This window comes from Lutra lutra, chromosome 12 (assembly GCF_902655055.1).
Source record: "Lutra lutra chromosome 12, mLutLut1.2, whole genome shotgun sequence".
NCBI lineage: Eukaryota > Metazoa > Chordata > Mammalia > Carnivora > Mustelidae > Lutra > Lutra lutra.
Genome location: NC_062289.1, coordinates 83,491,199 through 83,510,869, shown reverse-complemented (window position 1 = coordinate 83,510,869; position 19,671 = coordinate 83,491,199). Strand labels below are relative to the sequence as shown.

General features: G+C 43.9%; 1 protein-coding gene and 1 pseudogene across 2 annotated transcripts; both read left to right on the top strand.

Annotated features, from left to right (window-relative positions):
• The first annotated feature begins 4,643 nt into the window (after positions 1 to 4,643).
• LOC125081623 (40S ribosomal protein S24-like) lies at positions 4,644 to 5,425 on the top strand (annotated as a pseudogene).
• A 3,771-nt stretch (positions 5,426 to 9,196) lies between these two features.
• TMED2 (transmembrane p24 trafficking protein 2) lies at positions 9,197 to 19,294 on the top strand. 2 transcript variants are annotated; one of them, XM_047696212.1, is made up of 5 exons: positions 9,197 to 9,481; positions 11,296 to 11,488; positions 11,901 to 11,921; positions 14,513 to 14,620; positions 17,771 to 19,294. In XM_047696212.1, the coding sequence occupies exons 1-5, from the start codon at positions 9,302 to 9,304 to the stop codon at positions 17,893 to 17,895; spliced, it is 627 nt and encodes a 208-aa protein (XP_047552168.1). In that variant the 5' UTR covers positions 9,197 to 9,301; the 3' UTR covers positions 17,896 to 19,294. The 2 variants fall into 2 exon arrangements, with proteins under 2 accessions (XP_047552168.1, XP_047552169.1); XM_047696213.1 differs by lacking the exon at positions 11,901 to 11,921 and having other exon boundaries at positions 9,199 to 9,481.
• The last annotated feature ends 377 nt before the right edge of the window (positions 19,295 to 19,671 follow it).

The following is a 19,671-nucleotide window of genomic DNA, read 5'->3' as shown; positions in this document are numbered from 1 at the left end:
GGCTAAAGTGATGGAGGAAGCCAAGAGAAGACTGGGGGGAGGTGGTTTCAGGCAGAGAGAACGGGAAGTGCAGAGCCTCTGACTCAGGAGTGTGTCTGACACAGTGGAGGGCCGGCGAGGGGGTCTGCAGGCTTGATTGGCTTTGCACGGGAGAGTGTCCTAATAGACAGCGAGAGCGGAGGGCAGAACCCTCAGGGAAGGCTAAGAGGTATGGACTTGATTCTGAACGATCTGGGGAGCCAGTGTAGGGTTTTTGAGCAGAAGCATGACATGATTTTGTAGCAGAGGAAACCAAGGCTCAGAGAGGTGAATTAACTTGCCACAGTCACACAGTAAGTGGCTGAACTGAGTTTCTGGCCAGGTCTGTCCACAGCCAGAGAGCCGTGTTATTGACCTCCGTGCTTCCTTTGCGCTGTCTTTGGTGTCAAATAAATGGATAAAAAGCAGATGTTTGGAAAATGTCAATGTCCTCCATCCAAAGAGCACTGGGAACACACCAGTGGTTGAGCCAGTTGGACTGAATCCTACAGCGTGGGAGAACGCAGGCCATGGGGAATCCGTGGGACGTCTCAGTAAGAGAACCCCAGGGGGCTACAAAGAACCGTATGCAGGGTTTGGGCTTTGGCTGGGTGATTCCGGGGAGAAATTCAGGATCGAGGTGCTTTGCTGTAGAGTGAGTGCTCTCAGGAGGCAGGGATCATTCTGGGACTGGAGCTCTTACATCTTCCTAGACAGAGGACAGACTGGAGCCAGGCAGAGGGAGATGTTTGGTATTTCATGGCCTGAACCATGCTCAAGTTTAGACTTATTTCCTCATGTCACAAGGTGGCCTTTTCTGATGTTGATGTTCTGTGAAACTTACTTACGGGAGAGCGGGAGAGTGCAGAGGCCCACTGATGTGCCAGGCTAACTCCTGGGTGGTGGGCCCTCTTCTCCTATCTCTTGGTGGCTTCTGGACAACACCTTGGGGGATGAAAACTTCCCGTGTGTTTGTTTGCCTTAAACAGCTTTATTGAGAGACAGTTCACATATCATGAAAATCCACCCATTTTAGGGGAACAGTTCCATGATTTTCAGTATATTCACAGATACAAGCAACCATCTCCACTGTCAAGTTCCAGAACATTTTCATTGCTCCAAAGGGAAACCCCATAAGCAGTGACTCCCTATTTCCTCCCTCCTCCACAGCAGAGCCAGAGGTAACCACGAATCTAGTCTTGGTGTCCGTGGACTTGAGTATGCTGGACATTTCATGTACATGGACTCACAGAATATCTGGTCTTTTGTGACCAGCTTGAGCCTCTTGTCTTCAAGGTCTGCCCGCAGTTGTAGCAGGTATCAGCCCTTTGGTCCTTTTGGTGGCTGAATCTTAGTCCGCTGTATGGATGGACCACCTTTTGTTTGTCCCTTCAACAACTGAGGAACTTCTGAGTAGTTTCCTCCTTCTTGTTGTTTTGCCTGGGGTAAAAACCCTACTTCCCTCTGAAAGCTTAGATCCCTTCGTAGGAACCTCTGTCTCCTCACAGAACTCCGCGTTTCTGGGAGGCGAAACCAGGCTCCAGAAGAGAGTGGGATGGGCAAGGGGAAAGGTCTTCATCCAGGCCAGGAAGCTAGCTCATGGCCCTTGAGAACCTGCTTTGTGCCAGGAGGGACTCTGGAAATGCAAAGAGAAATTAGGGCAGCAGTCCCTGACCTCAACGAGCTCATAGCTCAGTGAGTGGAGACAATACACGTGTTGTTTCTCCCCACCAGGATCCAGCCCATTTTTTCTGGTCTTCTTCAGGGGAATCACCCCTCCCTTGCTCCCTGGTTCCTGGGAAGGAGAAACCCAGGCCTGACCAGTCTGCTTTATCCAACCCGGGGGTCTAGTTGTTGACACATGGATGGATATTGGCCTGACAGTCCAGGGAGATTCCATGACACTTTTCCTGGACTTCTTACAAAAGGTAATTTTTTGTTGGGTCTCTTGTTTTTCCTATGCGGTTGCTGAGAAAGTAGGCCGGAAGTCTGGGGCTGCTGGTGACCATACTTTGGTTGTCTGGGGAGAGCCAGCCTGAGGAAGAAGGCCAGAGAAGGAAAGCAGGGCTCAGACACGGGAGCCTACAAAGCAGAGAGCAAGCAGCCTTCCTGAGGTGATATTACTCCATTTTACAGGCGAGGAAACCAAGACACTCCCAGAAAGGAATTGAGTATGAGCCTCTTACTGAGTGACAGGGCCGAGAATTATATTTCTAGAGGTGCCTGGCTGGCTCCGTCCATAGAACATGTGACTCTTTTTTTTTTTTTTTTAACATTTTATTTATTTATTTATTTGAGAGAGAGACAGTGAGAGAGAGCATGAGCGAGGAGAAGGTCAGAGGGAGAAGCAGACTCCCCATGGAGCTGGGAGCCCGACGCGGGACTCGATCCCGGGACTCCAGGATCATGACCTGAGCCGAAGGCAGTCGCCTAACCAACTGAGCCACCCAGGCGCCCTTGTGTGACTCTTGATCTTAGGGCTTAAGTTCGAGTCTCATGTTGGGTGTAGAGATTACTTAAAAATAAAATCTTAAAAAGAGAGAGAGAGAGAGAGAGAATTATGTTTCTAGACCTTTATCTAGTCTTTGAAAACGCAGTTGTTCCTTAGGTACTATTCAAAATGTCTAAACCATACTGCAGATAATTGACCTAAATTATTTTAAAGCATTTATAGCATTGAGCCTGCTTATCATGAGCATCTCCAAACACACAGGGGAAAGTTTCTATAGTTGTAATGCCCCTTGTTTAGGATCCCCAGAGTTTGTCAAAAAGTCTTCCACAACTCAAACTGACTTATGCAAATAGTTACATAAATAGGAAATCCATATTGTGGACTTCAGGCACAGCTGGATCCAGGGGCTTAGCGATAGCAATGTTATCTGACTTCTGTTGTTCTCTGCCCTTCAGCTTTGGGTTTGCATAATGTTGACATCACTTTCATGCAGGCTATCCACACATGGTGCCAAAGGTGGTCTCCAGAACCTGTAGGGCTACATCCTGCCAATAACTTCAGCAAATTCAATGAATTTTCATTGCATATCATTGGCTCAGTTTGGGACACATAGCTACCCTTGGAACAATCACTGTACTTATGGACACGTGGACATGAAAATTGCTGATTAGTCAAGCATAGAGCCAGAGGGTGGAGACAGTCCACCAGAGTGGTGTTGAATAAGACAGGAGGGAAAGGAATCCTCAATGACCTAGTGAAGTGCTCTTACAGAGGGGAGAATGGATGTTGAGCAGGGTCATGTGGCCAAGCCTTTACATTCACTGGCAGCCTCACGTTTAGACTTGACTTTTCTTCTCTCTCTCTCTTTCTTATAATCTCTGTGCCTAACATGGGGCTCAAACTCACGACCCTGAGATCAAATTATCATATGCTCTACTGACTGAGCCAGCCAGGTGCCCCAGACTTTTCATATTAACAGATAACTAATTTCACATTTGGTTTATAATTTAGGACAGGAGTTTGTATCAGCTGGAAAACAGAACCCATTCTAGATCTTTCCAACAGAATGTTTGTTTTGTTTTGTTTTAAGAGATTTTTACCTTTAAGTAATCTCTACACCCAATATTTGGGGCTCAAACTCACAATTCTGAGATCAAGAGTTGAGTGCTCTACCAACTAAGCCAGTCAGGTGCCCCTCCACAGAAAGGTTTCAATGTTGGAAATTGGTTCAACACATGCATTAGTTATCTGTTGCTGTGTAATGAGTTACCCCAAAACTTTTTGAAAAAAGATTTTGTTTATATGGCAGAGAGAGAGAGAGAGAGAGAGAGAGGACATAAGCAGGAGGAGTGGTAGTCAGAGGGAGAGGGAGAAGCAGGCTCCCCGCTGAGCAGGGAGCCCTGTGTGGGGCTCAATCCCAGCACCCTGAGATCATGACCTGAGCCAAAGGCAGATGCTTAAGTGACTGAGCAACCCAGGCACACCTCAAGTTACCCCCAAATTTAGTGGCTTCTGACAACTGTCATTATCTTTCACAGTTTCTGCAGATCTGGAATTTGGGAGCAGCTTTGCCCAGCAGTTCTGATACAGGGTCTCTCATGAGGTTGTAGTCAAGATATTGGCAAAGGCTGCTATCATCTGAAGGCTTAACTGGGGCTGGAGGAGCCACTTCCAAGATGGCGCCCTTGATAGCTGTTGGTGGGAGGCATTAGTTCCTCTCCATGTAGGTCTCTCCCAGAGCAGCTCGAGTGTCCTTATGACATGATAGCTGGCTTCCCCACAGGAAGTGAGTGAAGAGAACAAGGTAGAAGTTATAATACTTTTTATGACATAGTTTCAGAAGGCACACACTGTCTCACCTACTACATTCTCTTAGAAGTGAGTCTTTAAGTCACTTCTGCCTCCCAGTCGGGGAAAAGGGAATTAGGCTTCACCTTTTGAAGGGACAAGGGTCAAAGAATTTGGGGGTATATTTTGAAAGCATCACAACAGGAGAAGCAAGGAATAGTGGGACAACCCACAGATTAGCAATAGCAGAAAGACACTGTTCCAGTTAGGACTGGAGGGGAGGGTTGGACAACTCTGTGAATGCTCTGATTACCATTGGGCGGTGCATTTTAAAAGGGTGAGTCTGCTCTTTTCCTCCCTGACTCGTTGTGGCTTGGCCGCCATCATGAAGGACACAGTAACTATCCAGACCAAGAAGTTCATGACCAACCACTTCAACGGAAATAAATGGTCACTGGTGTTCATTACCCTGGAAAGACAACGGTACCTAAGACAGAAATTCGGGAAAAACTAGCCAAAATGCATAAGACCACATCTGATGTCATCTTTGTATTTGGATGCAGAGGCAATTTTGGCGATGGTGTTGCAGGATCATTGAGAGGGGCGGTCAAGAAAGAGTTCTTGAGACATTTTATGGCACCACTTAGCAAGTTTATTTAAGCAGCAGGAGGACAGGACCCATGCGCAGAAAAAGCTGCACTTTTGCTATAGGAAGGTGGTCGTTATATGCTTTGTGCTCAAGGGGGACGGGACGTGCAGGGAGTATTAGATCATACATGTCTTCTTTGAATTTCTACTCATAAAACTACTTTTGCAAGATTTCTCTGGTGCTTATCCTTCAGTTTGCTATGAATTGTCCCTGAGAGGTTCAGGCAGTCATGAGATCGTGTAGGAATGTAGCAACCAACACATATTTGATCCTTGTCAAAACTATGCAGGCTACAGGTCAGCCTCCTGGGCGGAAGGTGAACTTTTTTCCTGCCTCTGTCCCTGATCGGGGGCATGACAACGGGCTTTGGCATGAAAATTTAGGATTCCTTGGATTGTGCAAAGAAAAATGAACCTCAACATAGGCTTTCAAGACGTGGCCTGTATGAGAAGAAAGAGACGTCAAGAAAACGGTGAAAGGAACATGAGAACAGCATGAAGAAAGTCGGGGGGACGTAAAAGCCAGGGTTGGTGTGGGCAAGCAGTGAGCTGGAGACTGGACGACAGAAGGTGTTCAAGATGCTGTAGTGACTTGATCTGGGATAATTGTGCAGATTTTTCATGAGAGGGATAATGACCTAAGAACTTCTCTGTAAAAAAAAAAAGGGGGGGTGATTTCCTGGTATGTGAATGATAGACCAATAAAGCTGGAAAAAAGGAAAGAAGGAAGGGAGGGAGGGAAGACCTTTTTTTTTTTTTTGCTGCATCTCACTGACTACCGATAACCAGCTGGTAGGTTCTGGGCCAGACCCCAGTTGAGAGATTCATTCATCATTCGTCATAGAATTACTAAGTACCCACTGTGTGCCAACCGCTGGCTGTGTCGAATGTATTCATGCACACCGAAGCTCCCGGGCATATGCCAGTCTGTGCCGAGGACCCAGGACGTGCACATTTCCTCTGGGTACCCTGGCAAGTCCCAAGAGCCCGTCTTCAGATATTGAAATAATGTCAGAAGATGCTTCATGAGTAATTTAGGAGAGTGACGCTGTAAAGAAAACCTGCGTGAGAAAGGAACTATGCCAGGCAGTTGACAGTGATTATTTGATGGTTCTGTGATTACAGTTACTTTTCCAATTTTTAGATAGCACAGTTAATTATATAATATAAAAAATTTCCAAAGGATGTCTGGTTGCATTTTTTGTTTGGCCATCACTGTGTTTTCCGACATTGGAGTTAATTGTATTTATTTATTTATTTAAAAAAGATTTTTATTTATTTATTTGACACAGAGAGAGAGAACGCACAAGCAGGAAAACAACAGAAGGAGAGGGAGAAGCATGTTCACTGCTGAGCAGGGAGCCTGATGTGGGGCTCGATCCCAGGACCCTGGGCTCATAGACCTGAGCTGAAGGCTGACGCCTAACCATCTGAGCCACCCAGGTACCCAGTTTACTGTATTTAGATACAGCATCTGTGCTCCAGTTTGCCACAGACCTCCCCTCTCCTTATTGCCTTCAGCTGGTGCCATCTCTCATTCACATAAACTGCCTGATCCCTGAAGGCATTTGAATTTGGGTCCCCCGATTTATATAATAAAATCCCTACAATATACGATTCACTGTGGTCCACCGAGATGATAAATGTCCAAGTTTTAAGTCCCTGATAAGTGGATTTAGAATATCGAATCAGTCTGAAAAGGGAAGTTAACATATTTAATTTCTGGGTAAAACCAGAATTGTTCTTGGCACTTTTCTATGGAGTTCAGTTGCTTGGGAGTCCAAAGGGCTGTTTCCATCAGATTACTTCAGCTTAATAGGAAGCTCTGTAGGTATTATAATCAGAAAGAAATTTAGTACAGTGAAACGGAAGCACATAAGTGAGTTAGTGAGGCTGGAGAGACAGGATCTAGGCTTCTAGAGTGACACTACAGAACTGACCTGCCAGGAGAACCAGGGCCTTTGCCACAGTGTGGACAGTGGGGAATCAGGGGACTATTACAAGAACACTTGAATTCAGTAATGCAGGGTCATGGCAAGGCAGTTTCCATCGTTGGAGCTGCGCACCTGTTTCTGGACACCTGAAGCAGGAAACTGGATTTTGGGCCACTACTGCCCCCTATTGCCTGTTGGTCTTTCAAGAAATAATGCCAAAAAAAAAAAAAAAACCCACCAAAAAACAACAACAACAACAACAAAAAAACCACCAAAAACCACACACACACACACACACACCCCAAAAAACCTCTCAAATTTGCAAAGCACCTTCAGATATACCGTGTCACCTGGTCCTCATGATAACAAGCAAGGCACATGGGGTCATCATCCCCTCTTTACAGGTGAGGAGACTGAGGCTCAAAGTTGATGGAACGTAAGGTTACACGGCTTTGTGCAAAACTGGAGTAACCACCCAGGTCTCTTCATCCCCGGGCCAGGGCAATGAACTCAACTCACACGTCACGAGTGAGGTCTTTTGTGGCCCTGTGGTAGGCTCTGAGAGCACAGCATACAGATATCAAGGCTGGTGGCTCATGAGTGTCTTGGACTGGCAAATCACCGTTATCTGCATCAAAAGCACAGTGCATGGGGCCTGTACGTGGCAGAGGTATGTCTAGGGACATTCTCGAGAAGAAAAGAGGTGACATTTGAGTTGGGTTTTGAGGGATGAGTAGAAGTACGTCTGGAAGCAAAATGCAGAAAACAGTCCTAGCATCTGGCAAGAGCTAAGGGGGCCTGATGAGACAGCAGTGCTTTGGGGAGCTCATAGAATTCTAGTTTTGGAGGATTTGAACAAGGTAGAAAAATGTTTTTGTAGTACAAGTATTATACACATACAGCAAAATAAAGTGCATCAGTCTTATGTATACATTTTTTTTGAGTTAAAAAATAATATAATATGTAAACATGGTAAGATGTTAAACTTTCTGAACATCCTGGGAGGTTCCCTTGTGCCCCTTCCCGGTCTATACCCACCTCCATCCTTCTCTGGAGGTTTCTGGGGGGATCAGGGTGTTTCCCAAGGGGTAAGTGCTTTCCCTGCTCAATACAGCTTGTCAAGTAACCAAACACTGTCGGATGACAGGCAGGTAATTCATCCCACAGCCAGAGAATGGAGGTGAGCTCATGGTCTGAAGGCATCTTCTGCCACTAGGACTCATGGTCAGGATTTCCGGGGTTAGGATGGAAGGCGCTGGCATGGAAGTTGACTAGAGGGTTTTTCCTGGAAGGGTAGGAGGCTTCTTTGAATCAGAGGATATAATTTCTTCCCTTAAGTGGGATGTGCCAGCAAGCTGGTAGGTGGGCTTTTTAATACCAGAAGTGGGGCGCCTGGCTGGCTCAGTCCATGGAGCATGGGACACTTGATCTCACAGTTATGAGTTCCAGCCCCACCTTGGGTAGGTAGAGTTTGTTTAAAAAATAAAATCTTAAGGGGCACGTGGGTGGCTCAGTCGGTTGAGCGGCTGCCTTCGGTTCAGGTCATGATCGCAGGATTGTAGGTTCCAGTCCCGCATCGAGCTCACTACTCAGTAGTGAGTCTTTTTTCTCTCTCTCCGCCTCCTTCTCTCTCACAAATAAATAAATTTTAAAAAATCTTTAAAACAACAACAACTACAACAAAACAATTAGATGGTAATGATCCCGAGGTCTTCTGGAGGGTTAACAAGCATCTGAATTGGATCAAACTGGTCGAAAACTGAAAAAGTGGAGGCAAGTTTGGAGTTTGTTAGCGAAAATCTCAACGCTCTTGGGGTGAGACCACTGTTTCCTTTTATGTCTTTTTTTTTAAGAGTTTTTATTTTATTTTATTTATCTGAGAGCGCGACAACGAGCTGGGGGAAACAGAGAAAGAAAATCTCAAGCAGACTTCCTGCTGAGCGTGGAGCCCCACTCGACTCTCGAACTCAAGACCCTAAGATCGCGACCTGAGCGGAAATCAGGAGTCCCACACCTAAATGACTGAGCCACCCAGGCGCGCCTCTCCTCCTTCTTACTCCTATTGCTGCCTCCAGATCTTTCACCATCTCTTTGCACAGTCTTAGGGAGTTGCATTGAGCACGGGAGGTTTTTTGATAGCGCCGCTTTCTCCTCCGGTCCACGTGAAATTTAGGTTGCCCGGGAAAGGGGAGGGAGGTGGGGACAACGACGTTTGGCCCTCCAGAGCCACCGTCGAGGCTCAGGTTGGGCGGAGCCGCCATGTCCCTCGGCGGCCGCCGTGCGTCCGTTACGTGGCAGCCGCCGGAGCCCGCCAATCCACGGCGCCCGCATCAGCCCCCTCGGGTGGCGCAGCCGGAAGGGGCGGAGCTGAGGCGGCGGCGGCTGAGGAGGCAGTGGTGGCGGCGGCGGCGGCGGCTCTGGAGGCCGCGGTCCTGGTCCTGGCTTCGGCCCCAGCCCCACCATGGTGACGCTCGCTGAGCTGCTGGTGCTCTTGGCCGCTCTTCTGGCCACGGCCTCGGGTTACTTCGTCAGCATCGACGCGCATGCCGAGGAGTGCTTCTTCGAGCGGGTCACCTCAGGCACCAAGATGGGCCTCATCTTCGAGGTGGCCGAGGGCGGCTTCCTGGACATCGACGTGGAGGTGCGGGCACGCTGCCCGGGGCCCAGACGGGGTCGCGGGACCGTGCGGGGTTGGCGGCGCTGGGGCGCGCGCGGGGCCTGCGGGGGCGCGGAGCGTGGAGGCCGCTGTCCGAGTGCTGGGAGGGGCCCGGGCCGCCGTCTGGCCCCCGCCTGGGCGACCCCCTAACGGCCTTTTCCCCCGCGGTCCGCCCGCGTTCCATACCCCGGGACCCGGTCGTATACGGAGCCGTTGCTTAGCCGCCTTGGGTTCTTGGCTTGAACGGCGGGCTCCCCGTGGACCCTGTCTCCGAGCTTTGTCGGCCAGGCGCCGCGTGTCAGCTCGGGGCGCAGAAGGCACTTAAGTGTTGAGGGTAGTGGAGGGCAGGTCTGTATTGGGTCTGCAGCTGCATTTCGTCGCGTGACGGATTAATGTTGGGTCCTGACGTGAGAACTTTAGAAAAAGTAAAGCGAAAGCTGTTGAAGGCTAGACGGGCGTTTGTGTTGTGCTGTTCTTTATTTTTCAAAGAGCGAGCCTGAGCGTGTAACCTATTTTTTTTTTTTAAGATTTTATTTATTTATTTGACAGAGATCACAAGGAGGCAGAGAGGCAGGCAGAGAGGAGGAAGCAGGCTCCCCGCCGAGCAGAGAGCCCCGTGCAGGGCTTGATCCCAGGACCCTGGGATCATGACCTGAGCCAAAGGCAGAGGCTCTAACCCACTGAGCCACCCAGGCGCCCCACGTGTAACCTATTTTTATGCAAACCTCCAGATACCTCCTGGAGCCATCTCTGACTAGGGAAAAGGTGGACTAGGGTCATTCAGTTTAGGGATAATGATTGCAGATGAAGTATCTGGAGAAAAGAGGACATTGTTCAAAGAAAGCTGCAGTCCCTAAATTTCCTCCTCTTACCTTTTTTTTTTTTTAAAGCCAAAAGAGTGACTTGCTTTTATTTTTCTTTCTTTTAGGAAACTGGATGTAATTAATACTTAAATTCACTGTTAACATGATTAATTGAGTTCAGGGGTTTTCCTTTTGACAGTGGACAGCAGAGTTGGGCACCAGTTACCCCCAGAGATAAGGGGATAATGGAAGGAGGGACTGCTGAAATTAGTTAAGACTGCAGAGATCAGCTCTGCCGGTCTCCCAAGTTCTGCAGGTGACAGGCTTTGTAAGTGGAGCTAAGTTAGTTAACCAGGGCCTAACAGCTGATTTTTAGCAGATGGCTGAGAACATGGGTCTCTTAGTTTTCAGTCTGGTCTTTTTTCTCAAGCCTTCTGGCATCTCAGATTCCTTCACTGGTTTGCAGCAATCAATTAGGAAAACCCAAAAGTGTAACTTGCCCAAATTTCTTAGTTTTATTTTTTTTTAAAGATTTTATTTATTTATGGGCAGAGGAGGAGGGAAAGCAGGCTCCCCGCCGAGCAGAGAGCCCGATGTGGGGCTCGATCCCAGGACCCTGAGATCATGACCTGAGTCGAAAGCAGAGGCTTTAACCCACTGAGCCACCCAGGCGCCCCTTTTTTTATGTTTTGATATTAATAGCGTGCATGTGTGTTGGTGATAGAAGGCCAGTTGGAGACAGGTGTAAGGTACTGTTTCTGTTTCTGAGGGGTTCGTGTTTCAGTGGGGCAAAGGAAGCGTGTCAGGATTGAAGCAGGTCCTGGAGAGTCATCTTGTGCAGCCTTGTTTCGTAAGCAGGAGAACTGCAGCCCAAAGAGGTTACTGTCATTAAGTGACAGCTACATTTTCTTAGCAAATATTCTACAGCCATAGACAGTACCTACGAACAGTACGGTTTAAAATCTTCTGTGATGTGTATTTCTTTCCTGCCTCCAGATTACAGGGCCCGATAATAAAGGAATTTATAAAGGAGACCGAGAGTCCAGTGGGAAATACACATTTGCTGCTCACATGGATGGAACGTACAAGTTTTGTTTTAGCAATAGGATGTCTACCATGACTCCAAAGATAGTGATGTTCACCATTGATATCGGGGAGGCTCCCAAAGGACAAGACATGGAAACAGAAGGTGAGATGAACATTCAGATTTATATCCCATTCCAGGAATTAATGTTCTGTACATTGTTACTCATCTTGAATGGAGTATTTATATTTTTTGATTTCTTATTCTAAGTTCATTAACTGTGTTTAAAACCAAAAACTTTTGTGATACATTTTATTTCTCCAGGACTCCAAATTAACAAAAATAAGTTTCTGGGAATTTGTATTTATTTTGGTTCTTTAGAATTGCCTCTTCTGGCAACTTTTCATAGTCAGTCTGTGCTTTTGTAAGCATGTAGGTTATGTGTGTTTTAGGTGGTTTGTTGTGTTGATTTGCTAATCCTGGTATACACATCATCGTTTGCTCATTTATACATGACTAGTTGGATTAAACCTAGTTGTTTTATTTTTGTGTGTTTATATCTTACACTTTTCTTTAGGTGGTGGAGATACCTGGGATGGTAGGTGGATTGCTTTTTGACAGCATCCTGTCTTGCATATTTTTCTTTGCCTCTAATTTCTGCTTTGCTTTCCTTTCTAACCTCGGTTTATTAGCATGAGAGTGTTTTTTCTCTTAATTAAAAAAAAGACCCCTACAACTAACTAGAGTTTTAGAGCCTTTTTTTTTTTTTCTTTAAGATTTTATTCATCCATTTGACAGAGATCACAAGTAGGCAGAGAGGCAGGTACAGAGAGAGGAGGAAGCAGGCTCCCGGAGGAGCAGAGAGCCCGACGCGGGGCTCGAGCCCAGAACCCTGAGATCATGACCTGAGCCGAAGGCAGAGGCTTCACCCACTGAGCCACCCAGGCGCCACTAGAGCGGTTGTTTTTATTTGGTTGATGGGAAGTGTAGTTAGGTCATTTTAAATTAATGGCCCTAGAAATACAGTGATTGGCTTCTTAGTAACATCATACTTTGTTTCTTTAAAATGAATGCTGAGGGTGAAAAGATTGAACTGTAATTGGAGGAATAAAAGTCTTGAACATAGCTAATAGCAAATAGTGTTCACTTTGTACAAAGTATTTTGGTGGCTTTTTACCGTTATTGAAGTTTTGTAACTTGAAACTTGGTAGGATGTGAAATGCAGTTCTAGAAGCTATGTCTGGAGATGGTGACAGAAGCTCTTTCAACCATATGTTATAATTCAATTAATTTTTGTTTCTTCACTGATCAGCAGTAAACCCTGAGTCGAGTCTTCTGGTTAAATTGTTTACCAAGAACCAGCACATTTGGATTGGGGCGGTGGGCGGAAGGCAGGGGTTGTACAGTGTACGTCAGGATTTGTGGAAACTAGCAGTTCAACACATTTCCTAGTATTGACATTTGTCCTAAATATTAAGCAGTTAATAGAGTACTTACATCATAAAGAAGTATTTGTTAGGTTTGAAATCTGTAGAATTCAGAGAATCCTACTATTTAGTAATTCCTGTTTTTGTTTTTTGGGGCCATTTACAGTGTAGGACTTGGCTAACTTAAGGAGAATTCGGAGTTTTCAAGGGGTTTGTGCTTGTTTATTTTCTGGAAATTAGTCCTTTCTAAATAGTTAGAAAATGTTGGCTGATGAATGTGACACTTGAGTTATTCTTAAACCTTTAATATCTAAAATTCTTGCTTTTGTTTGCTAATGTCAGTGAATGGAAGTTTTGAATTCAAACCCTGTTCTAAAGCAATGGTCCTCAAGTGAGGACAGTATTTGCCCCCAAGAGGACATTTGACAGTATCTGGAGGCTTTTTTTTTTTTTTAAAGTAGGCTCCATGCCCGTTGTGGGGCTTGAACTCACGACCTTGAGATCAAGAGCTGCATTCTCTACTGACTAATCCATCCAGGCATCCCTATCAGGAGACATTTTTTTTTTAAAGATTTTATTTATTTATTTGACAGAGAGAAATCACAAGTAAGCAGAGAGGCAGGCAGAGAGAGAGGAGGAAGCAGGCTCCCTGCTGAGCAGAAAGCCCGATGTGGCGCTCCAACCCAGGACCTGGGATCATGACCTGAGCCGAAGGCAGCGGCTCAACACTGAGCCACCCAGGCGCCCCCAGGAGACATTTTTTATTCTCATGGCCAGGTGGAAGATCCTAAAATGTACTGGCCGGCCCCCCACAACGAAGAATTATCTGGTCGAAAATGTCAACAACGCTATTCCTGAGAAACCCTGCTCCCAAAGTTCCATGTCGTGCTTGGGGTTTTCCAGATGAAGCTAGTGAGGGATGATTTGAGATTTGAGATTCTACCTAACTACCTTAACATGGGTAGGGGTCCTCTGTTGGGATTCTTCCCTATTGGTAGATATTTTTTTCCTAACTCCGTGTTTGTTGTCATAACATAGCCCTGTCTAGAAGCCTACACTTACCCTTCAGAACCCTTAGTCCACCTTGTATTCATTTTTGGCAAAAAAGAATACCTGATTTTAAACCTTGTGCAACCGAGAGCTTGTCTTTTCACTTATGATGCCTGCCATTCCCCACTGTAGTGAAATTATTGCCGTGATTTCCATAGAGGAATGTTTGAATTTTGGTGTGGATTTTTTCAAAAATGTCTTGGGTTTTTGTCTGGTTAGCTTCATTGAGATTAAAAGTCTGTTTTGAGGCTGCATTTATATTAACATTAGAGTTATATAATTCTAAAGCATAGGTTTTGATTTTGGTTAAATATTGTTATTTATAGAATTATTATTAGGAATTTTGTGTTATAGTTTGTGTTCTTTTTTTTCCCTTCAGTTCTTTTTTTCTTTTCCAGTTAATATAGTGAATTTAACAGTAATTCATTGGAGGAAATTTCTTAGGGTGAATTGTTTTCCTTTTGTTAGTAAGCATTATATAGTATGTTTCCCACCCTGAAAGAGCTTTCTGTTCTGGGAACGGACATTTAAAAAAATGCATTGAGAATTTATTGTCATCATTAGTCCAACATGACGTCTGAGCCATTTCTAAACAGCTTCTAAACAGAGTATGCCTTCTCTGAGGAGTATTTTGAGGAATATTGCCTTATGCATATTTTTTCAAAAGGAGATTGCCAAATGTGTGCTAATCTGGTTTTATATTTTTCCGTAGCTCACCAGAACAAGCTAGAAGAAATGATTAATGAGCTGGCAGTGGCGATGACAGCTGTAAAGCATGAACAGGAGTACATGGAAGTTCGGGAGAGAATACACAGAGCAAGTAAGTTAATGCTGGAACTTCGCAACGGTGTCTGGTGGCCAGAAAGTCCTGAAGGCGTATTACTCAACAGCTTGCTGGAATTTTCCTCATTTGGGTATTTTATAAATATTATCATAGTAAAGCATTGACTTGAAATAGCAACTATGCAAAGATATTTTTTGAGTACGTGTTTGTAGAGCTTTGTACCAGACTGGTTTTTTATTGGGATATTCATTCTAAACTGAAAAATGCTGTTAAGATTTAGTTTGAGGTTTTAGGAGTTTTTAAAAATATCTCTGGTCCGCTGAGGAGTAAAACTAATAGTTTCCCCAAAACAGAAAGGAAAAATAGAAAGTGGTTGGTTTTTAATCACGTAGTCGACATTTCTGTGCCAATGTGTAATATTATATGCTGAAATTAGCTTTTTTTACTAAAGTGGAAGGTTTAGGCTAGTTAAAATAGCACGAAAACATGAATCCAAGCAGTCACCAGGTGAAGCTCAACTTGGGTTCCTGGTTTGTAAAGGGGGAACATGGAATGTATTTATCTGTGGAAACAGTGGTGACTAGGATCCCATGTTAGGTTGCAAAAGACTGTCTGGCCCATGATACGGCCGTAAGTATTATACCTTTGCATGTAAAATTGAGAGGTACCGTATTGATGCCTGGACCAGATACCATATTTTAGATCCAGGTCCGCACCTGTGGTTCAGTGTTTTTCATCCTCCAAATAGTTGTTGGGGCTAGATCTCATGGGAGCAAGCTCGTCCGAGAGTGCAAAGTGATTGAAGTCAGGAGTCTTTGTTCCGAGTTTGGGGTAGAGCGAGAGAAGAGTGACTCCAGAGAGAGAGAGAGGCACAGGCTGAACCTCTTCAAGATGAGGTTCGTGTTCTCCCTACTCTCTTACATCTCTTGCCACGGATGGAAATGAACCTTGAGGACCTAGAACACGCACCTTGCCTTTCGGTGGGATAGTAATGAGTAAACACAACAGACTGGAGAAGTAAGAGCCCCTGTCCTCACTTTCTGGGGGGCAGTGGGGCGTGAGGGGAACCACTGCTTGTATACATGGGCTTCCGCCTCTTCCGCTATGGTTCTTTCTCCTCTTTGCCCCCACTGGTACTCTGTTTACCCTCTGGGATCGACACCTCCTCTCCCTCACCTGGCGGAAACCCATCTGTTGATTACCTTGCTCTCCACTGGGCCCAGCCCATTCCAGGGTGAGAAGGACACCGAGCAGAGTCTGAAGGCTGAAAGCTTCTGCTTTTCGTTTTAACCAGTTCAGACCAGATGGTTTTAAAGGTATAGGAGGTTCTTGGGAACACAGCAGTCAGAGGAAGACCTGTCTTCTGATCTGTGGGGGCATCCAGCCTTACTCTTTTGCACTTAATTTAAGTGGAGATGCTCTGTATTTGTTTCACAAATAGAATTTTAGGCTTTCTGTTTATTTTTGCAAAGCAGATAGTTCTCACAGTGTTTTTTGTAACATCTTCCTACAGCACTTACCCCTTAGGGTTGAACACAATGAGACATTTTTTTCTTTATCTCCAGTGTTGTACTATACTTTGTTACTTTTAGATGTGGCTAACGTGTAAATAGTGTGAGGACAGTGTCTTATACACACACTTTTCCAGGTAAAGTGAAGAGAGAGATAAATACCTCTTTTTACATGGTGGCTTAATATTTTGAAGTATTTACTCTGCCATTCCCCTCTCCAGACACAAATCTTAAGTGCTAGTCCTTCACAGTTAATGCTAGATATTGGTTACTAAGTTTTCAGCAGAAGTAAACTTCATGCCATGGAATTAGTACTAAAAATTTCAGCTTTGGTGTTTTTGAGGGTTCTAATTAGTAATATTCTTGGGCATGTATCTCTTCTTATTCTGGGAAAAACCCCATTTTTGGTTAACTGTAAGTTTTATTTTTGGGGGGTTAATTGCTTTTCACGTCTCTTTGAGTGATTATTAATCTAGTAGCCATTATAATCTAGTTAATGTTCTACAAATGATATATATCTAAAAATATGGCACTCACTTATTCATCTGATTAATATTGTTATTATATTGCTGATTTATAATTATTCTTAAAATTGGCCATTTGTTTTTTTTTTTTTTTTGTTTTTTAAGAAAGCTCTACACCCAACATGGTGTTTGAACTCATGACCCTGAGATCAAGAGTTGCATGCTAAACTGTCTGAGCCAGATAAGCACCTGTATTTTTTTTTTTAAGATTTTTATTTATTTATTTGACAGGGAGAGATCACAGTAGACAGAGAGGCAGGCAGAGAGAGAGAGGGAAGCAGGCTCCCCGCCGAGCAGAGAGCCCGATGTGGGACTCGATCCCAGGACCCTGAGATCATGACCTGAGCCGAAGGCAGCAGCTTAACCCACTGAGCCCCCCAGGCACCCCTTAAAATTGGCCATTTGTAGAAAAATCAGAAACTACCTAGTAATTTTAACAAGTAAAGGCTGTAGATTTGATCAGATATTTGAAAGAATGTGACATAGATTGAGCAGAATAAATTAATAAAGAGTGGTCTTGGCTCTTGTTTTAAGGATCAGACCCTTAGCTTAAGAGTGGGATAGATCATGGACTGGTTCCAGTTTGTCGTAATTGCCAGTATTGGTTCATGAAACTGAGAAACCTTCAGCTAGGACAGCTATCAGATACATAGTAGGTGCTCAGTATTTGTTGAATACATGTTTAAGGAAAGAGCCACTTAGATTGACACATTTTGACTAGGTAGGTAGTGCTTTAGGGTAACTATGTGATCTTGAAATAATCTGTATTTTTTTTTCAAGTCTGTTTTCTGATTCAGCGAAAAAGATTAAATGTAGGAATATTTTAATGTGAAGGAGAAAGGAGGTCATATTGGGTTTTAACTCTAGAGGTTGAAGTCACTTGGGCAAGTCACTTTTCCTCTCTGCTCTCCATACACAAGCAGAGCAGACTTGACCATATCCCTTGAATCTTTAAGGTCCCATTTAAAGCTAAAATTTTCTGCTGCTGAGTTTGTTGAGTTGCTTGGGGACAAAAGACAAAAAGTAGAGTACTGTGAATGGTGTGAAAATACTACTTTCTTAGAGTGAAGACTAGGATGACTCATGATGCTTATGCCTTTTTTTTTTTTTTTTTTTTTGGTTAAATTTTGTCTTTTTGTCTGTCCTCACAGTCAACGACAACACAAACAGCAGAGTGGTCCTTTGGTCCTTCTTTGAAGCTCTTGTTCTAGTTGCCATGACATTGGGACAGATCTACTACCTGAAGAGATTTTTTGAAGTCCGGAGGGTTGTTTAAAAAGCCTTTTCCTGATGATTTCAAAATCATAATTCACTGTTTACCAAACATCTTGGTGATAATAATGTCATTAGTTTCTACATTTTTATTTTTGAAACTGTACATCACAGCTTATGTTTCTTTGTGATTAATAGATATTGGAGGAAAACACCTTTTTAGGAAAGTTAGAGTGAAAATTTGACACTTGATTGGCATAATTTCTTATTTGAATTCTGCCTCCATTATCCAGGTCTGTCAGAACTCCCCAACACTATAAATGAAACACAGGCATATAGTCCTGATTATATCTTCTTTCCATGTGTTTTCATGAAGTACAGTTCAGAAAAGTACTTCATGGATAGTACTTCACTTAAATGACTGCATTCTTTGGGTCTCTTATCCTGCAGTTCAAGTCATTAAAGATTCTTTTTGTTGAATCCTTATGAGAAACAACTGTCTGAATCTTGACATTTTCTACCCAGCCTACTGGCAGAGCTCTGACTGGAGTGTGACCAGGTTGGTACTTTGATCCTTGGCTATCTTGTTTTTGCTTTAAAGATTAGACTTAACCACATTTCCCCCCTAAATTTGTTTTGAACCTTAGGACTCAGTCACATCCAATTAAATTGATGACACAAGCAGCTAATAACCATGTTTTGGTTTCTGCCTCGCTTTGCAAGCGGTCTCTTCTAAAGCCGGTTCTCAGGATGTTACGGCCAATGGTAGCTCTTTCCTTTCTGTGCTGGCACATCCACTTTCTCCGCTCTTGCCATGTAGGAAGTGTGCATTCATACCATTGGAAACATCTGGATTTCTGATGCCAAAGGGTTAAAGCCTCTTGGATTTCACTGCAATGATATACAGCCACTATTTTATTTTTGATCAGTGGCATTTTTGCCACTGTTTAATTAGGGTACTGGACATCACTGTCAGTACTAGGATTTTGTTTTTGTTTTTCTTGGGTCTTTTTTGGCACATGTGAATTTTGTATAAAATGAAATGACTTTCTTTTGGTCTCTGATGATGGGTTTAAAATTAAAGGAGCATCTGGTCGTGGTGTGGGGGTGATCCAGGATTATGTTGTGACTGATGTATATTAGTTACTTGTACATTTTTTTTGGATCTTTGCAGGGGAAAGCTACAAGTAACGAGTTTTATATAATTAATTTAAATTTGTTACAGGTTTTCATGTTCAGGATAAACAATTTTTCAACCTTTGGTGAAAATACTTGCAACAGTTTAAGGTGACTGTATTTTACCTTAAGACAACAGTTGCAGTGCCAATTTTTTTTTTTTTTTTTTTTTTTTGGGTGTGTGTGAAAACACTTCAAAATTGAATTAAAAGATGTACATTTAAAATTGGTTGTGTATCTAATCTGCCCCAAGTTCAGTAAATAAACAATTCTTTTTAAAAACAGTATTTTGTGTTTCATATTAATGATTAATTTACATTTGTTAAATATCAACTTTCTATTCATATTTGAAATGAGACATGTCCGTGTTTTCTGAGTTACTATGCCTGTTATAGATGTCTGTCGCTTTGTACATCTGTAAACTTGAGGTTAGTGAGTAGGAACCCAATATTTTTCCTTGTGTGGTTTCTTTTGATGATTCATTGTTAATATCTTAAGTATTTTTTTTTCATTTGGAAGAAAAGTTGAGTTATTTTAACTCAGCTGCCTGGTTTATTGGCTGTGGGAAACAAGTTTAGGAGGGATTCAGTGATTCGTGCAAGGCCCTCAGAAACCTGGTGGAATCAGAAACTAGATCCCCGCTTTTAGAAATTGTTGCTCTTCC